The 5136-nt window shown below is 43.9% G+C and overlaps 1 protein-coding gene and 1 pseudogene across 1 annotated transcript; one reads left to right on the forward strand and one right to left on the reverse strand.

Annotated features, from left to right (window-relative positions):
• LOC141998521 (olfactory receptor 14A16-like) lies at positions 1-954 on the forward strand. The gene has a single exon (XM_074971388.1). The coding sequence runs from the start codon at positions 1-3 to the stop codon at positions 952-954; it is 954 nt and encodes a 317-aa protein (XP_074827489.1).
• Positions 955-2978: 2024 nt separating this feature from the next.
• Positions 2979-3925, reverse strand: LOC141998036 (olfactory receptor 6F1-like; annotated as a pseudogene).
• Between the last annotated feature and the right edge of the window lie 1211 nt (positions 3926-5136).

Genomic DNA, 5136 nt, shown 5'->3' on the forward strand with positions numbered 1-5136 from the left:
ATGTCCAACCGAACCACCGTGACCGAGTTCCTTCTCCTGGGATTCTCTGATGTTCGAGAGCTGCAGATTTTGCACTTCATGGTGTTTCTAGTGCTTTACCTGGCAGCCCTGACAGGAAATCTTCTCATCATCATAGCCATAGCTCTTGACTACCACCTTCACACCCCCATGTACTTCTTCCTGATGAATTTGTCCATCCTAGACCTCGGCTCCATCTCTGTCACCATCCCCAAATCTATGGCCAATTCCATTATGAACACCAGGTCCATTTCCTATTCTGGATGTGTCGCCCAAGTCTTTTTCTTCATCTTCTTTGCTGAAACCGACTTTGTCTTACTCACCATCATGGCATACGATCGATACGTCGCCATCTGCAAACCACTGCACTATGAGACTATAATGAACAGGAGAGCTTGTGTCCAAATGGCAGCCAGTGCCTGGATCAGTGTAATTCTCTATTCTTCATTGTACACCGGAAATACGTTTTCGATAACCTTCTGTCGAGGCAACATGGTGGATCAGTTCTTCTGTGAAATCCCCCAGTTACTCAAACTCACCTGCTCTAACTCATACTTCAGTGAAGTTGGGGTTATTGCATTTGGTGTGTGTTTAACCCTAAGTTGTTTTGTTTTTATAATTGTGACATATGTTCAGATCTTGACCACGGTATTGAGAATCCCCTCTGAGCAGGGCCGACATAAAACCTTCTCCACATGCCTTCCTCACCTCATTGTAATTTCCATGTTTCTTTCCACTGCTGTCTTTGCCTACATGAAACCCATCTCCAGCTCTCCGTCAGCTCTGGATCTCATGGTGGCTGTTCTCTATTCCGTGCTGCCGCCAGTGATGAATCCGATCATCTACAGCATGAGGAACAAGGAAATCAAAGCTTCCCTGAGGAAACTGACTGGGTGGAGGTTATTCAACAAGAATAAAATGTCTGCATTTCTCTGATGAACATGGTTTTATCTGTTTTTTTTACAAATACAATCAACTGATGACATTATTGTCCCCATAAGAATATGGTGTGTGATTTTTTTTTTTGCAAAATGCTGTATGTATAGTGGTAAATCCACACTAACTCCACTCAGTTAGTGGAGTTCTTCTAGGTTTATACCAGTATAAGTAAGATGAAAATCTATCGATCTCATGCTTTTATACTGCCACCCCTCACCATGTTATCTGAGTACCTTCCACATAAAATCAGTAGCCATTAGAAAGTACCCAGTGGACTTCATGGAGTCTCTGATTCTTCTCCTTTTTGGGGGTCAAAACTTTGCTTGGGGTATGATGGCTTTTGGGTGTCTGTTTGCTGGTGTGACAGAGTGGGATATGGCAGCATCAGATCATGAACTCTGTGTTTTGCTATCTGGGTAAATATTGACATGGTGACTGCAGAAGTCTGGGCTTGCTCAATAGCCGTCTATCACTCTTTGTTCATGGCAGCTCTCCTCCTACCTGAGAAAGGTGCATGTTACTTTGCTGAAGGACTATCACTCAGACAAATCAAGACTGAAGTCTGGGGCCTTTGATTTTTGTTGCCTTTCACCTACAGGCCCTGCTGCATGGAACAAGTCTTTTGCTGTATAGGGAGTCTGGAAGTGATGGGGGAGGAGGGCGGGGCATGGCTGGTGGGTCTGGAAGTCTTAATTTTAGCACATGACAAAGAGACAGGGGACCTATTTAAGTGCAGAGTCCTACCCTGTGTCAGGTGCCAACCATAATCCCATGTAAGAAGGACTTGCAGGAGTTCGTTCTATCTAATCTAATCTATCTATCATAGGATCCCACACTGTCACCCATCACCATGCTATCTGAGCACCTTCCACATAAAATCAGGAGCCATAGCAAAGCCCCTAGTAGACCCTGAGGAGCCAGAGACTCCATTCCTTTTTTTGTTCTTCCCCTCAGGGTAAAAATGTGATTGTGGTATCAGTGCAGTTCTTTGGTTCTTGCTTCTTTCTCAGATTTTTTAAATTTTATTTTAGGGGTTTTTTTGGTTTTTTTTTACCGGTGGATTGATTTGTTTCTTTATGAGGTGGGAGTGCCTGGGGACAGGCGCGCTGGAAGCTCCCTAGAAGAGGGGGGGCCACCGACACCTGAACCAAGGTCCCACCCCCACACAGCCTCTTCCCGCAAGGCCCCACCCTTGTGCCATCTCTCCCCCCCAAGGCCCTTCTCCATGCTTGCTCCTCTCTGCCCCTCCCCACCATCGTTCACCCTTAAGGCCAGTAAAAAGTGGGAGAACGTATCCCTCCCACTTTTAAAAGTGATGGGGCTATGGCTCCTGATTTTTGGTTCCTCTGCCTGGGGAGATGCTGAGTGTTTGGGTAGACGGTGTTGTCAGTGTTTTCAGTTGTTGTCAGTGTTGTCAGTTGTCAGTTGTTGTCAGTGGTAGCCGTATTAGTCTGTATCAGCACGTTTTAAATTTACATCCAGATTTGGGATAAAAACCAATTTCAAAATATTGGAATTTCCTCTACAATGAAAATTCCAACCAGCTCTAATTAGGGCTGGGACTTCCAAAGATGCCAAAGGGACATAGGTGCAAAAATTCTATTGAAACTCTCTCAGGTTCCTTTGTTAAACCCAGCCTACGTCTTTACACTCCTTTGAAATCCCCAGCCTTAATAAGTAAAACACTTTCCAAAAGGTAGGGGGATACAAAGGTAAAAGTTAAAGTTTATTTACACTTTGATGATAAGACTGGTCTAGATACAAATATACAAAAATACAAATAAGTCAGGCATCAAGGGCAAGATATGTAAAGGTATTTAGGAACCTAGTGGGATTCTCAAAAGCATCTAGGTGTCTATCACCTATTAAAATCAACACTTCCCATCTACAGATGTAAAGTTGTAAATGTAAAATTGGAACCAGGATTAAAAGAACAACAACAAGGACAGTTACTACCAAAGGGAACATGAGCACAGGCTGAGAATCAGACCCAGTAACATCTAAGCCATTCAAAAACAACTTCATGTCCCACTGAATACCTTCCATAAAGCCTCCTTCACCTCTTTGTTTCTCAGACTGTCAATGAAGAGGTTGAAGAGCGGAGTTACAATAGTATTCAAAGTGTTGACAGTCTTGTTCATGTCCAATGCATTCTGTCTGGAAGGCCTGACATACAGGAAGACGGTGGAGCTGTACCGTATAATCACAAGAGTGAGAGGAGAAGAGCAAGTGGAAAAGGCCTTTTGCCGGCCTTGGGCTGACGGGATTCTCAGTATGGTGGAGAGGGTGTAAATGTAGGAGACCAGAGTTATTGAACATAATCCCAGGATGACGATGATCGAGATGATAAAAGCTGCCATCTCAATCACATAGGTGTCTGTGCAGGAGAGAATGATTAAGAAATCTATGCTGCAGGAGAAACGAGTTATGACATTAGTGCCACAGAAGGACAACCTAACTATCAGAGATTCTGGGATAGAAATAGCCAGGAAACTACACACCCAGGAGCCAAGGGCCAGCTGAGCAGACAAGAGGTGCTGTTCATGATGGTGCTATAGTGCAATGGGTAGCAAATAGCCAGACAGCAGTCATAGGCCATGGCAGAGAAGAGGAAATATTCTGTGCCCCCCAGGGAGAAAATGAAGTACATCTGCAGGATGCAGCTACTAAAGGGGATGGTTCTGCTTTTCCCCAGGAAAATCGCAATGGTCTTGGGAACACAGGCTGTGCTGTATCATATCTCCAGCAAGGAGAGGTAGCAAAGGAAGAAGTACATGGGGGTGCGGAGTTGATGGCTGGCCCTCACGAGGACTAGGATGGCAACATTTCCTGCAACTCTCAGGACATACATCATGGTAAACACCACAAAAAGAGAGATCTGCAAATATTGACTACCGGGGAAGCCCAGAAGGATAAATTCCTGTATCCTGGACTGGTTTTCCTTCTCTATTCCAGTCACAGGCTCCATCTGTCAAGATACCAGAGGCCATAATTCAGGAGAAGCTTTGTTACCTGGATTGTTAGACATCACAGGTACAGTTTTCAAGAGTGCCTATCAAGGTTCCTTCCCCACTCTGAACTCTAGGGTACAGATGTGGGGACCTGCGTGAAAGACCCCCTAAGCTTATTCTTACCAGCTTAGGTTAAAAACTTCCCCAAGGTACAAACTTTGCCTTGTCCTTGAACCCTATGCTGCCACCACCAAGCTTTTTACACAAAGAATAGCGAAAGAGCCCACTCGGAGACGTCTTCCCCCAAAATATCCCCCCAAGCCCTACATCCCCTTTCCTGGGGAAGGCTTGATAAAAATCCTCATCAATTTGTACAGGTGAACACAGATTCAAACCCTGGGAACTTAAGAACAATGAAAAAGCAATCAGGTTCTTAAAAGAAGAATTTTAATGAAAGAAACGGTAAAAGAATCACCTCTGTAAAATCAAGATGGTAAATACCTTACAGGGTAATCAGATTCAAAACATAGAGAATCCCTCTAGGCAAAACCGTAAGTTACAAAAAGACACAAAAACAGGAATATACATTCCATTCAGCACAGACTATTTTACCCGCCATTAAACAAAAGGAAATCTAACGCATTTCTAGCTAGATTACTGACTAACTTTTTACTGGAGTTCTGAGCTGCATTCCTGATCTGTTCCCGGCAAAAGCATCACGCAGACAGACAGACCCTTTGTTCCTCCCCCTCCAGCTTTGAAAGTATCTTGTCTTCTCATTGGTCATTTTGGTCAGGTGCCAGCGAGGTTATCCTAGCATCTTAGCCCTTTACAAGTGAAAGGGTTTTGCCTCTGTCCAAGAGGGATTTTATAGCACTGTGGAGAGAAAGGTGGTTACCCTTCCCTTTATATTTATGACAGTGCCTACATGATATAGAAGCCTAAATCCCATTACGAAATCATGTAAGTTGCTTAGGAGCCTAAGAGCTAGAGTTTCAAAAGTGTTTAGATGTCAACGGTGCAGACTGTCAAAAATGCTTAAGCAGGTTAGGCACCTAATCTGGTTAGGTGTTTTTGAAAATCCCACTGAGCATCTATCTGAAGCTTTAGACATCTTCATACTTTTGAAAATCTATTTCTGAAAGATTCAGGCTCTTTTGAAAATTGGATGTAGGCTCTCAAGTCACCCAGGGCCAGATTTTAAATGGTATTTAGGCATGTAGTGGGA

The sequence above is a fragment of the Natator depressus genome, chromosome 14 (assembly GCF_965152275.1).
Source record: "Natator depressus isolate rNatDep1 chromosome 14, rNatDep2.hap1, whole genome shotgun sequence".
Classification (NCBI taxonomy): Eukaryota; Metazoa; Chordata; order Testudines; family Cheloniidae; genus Natator; species Natator depressus.

What these genes read in the sequence shown, in the direction of transcription:
- LOC141998521 (XM_074971388.1), top strand. Translation starts at nt 1, where the DNA reads ATGTCCAACCGAACCACCGTGACCGAGTTCCTTCTCCTGGGATTCTCT.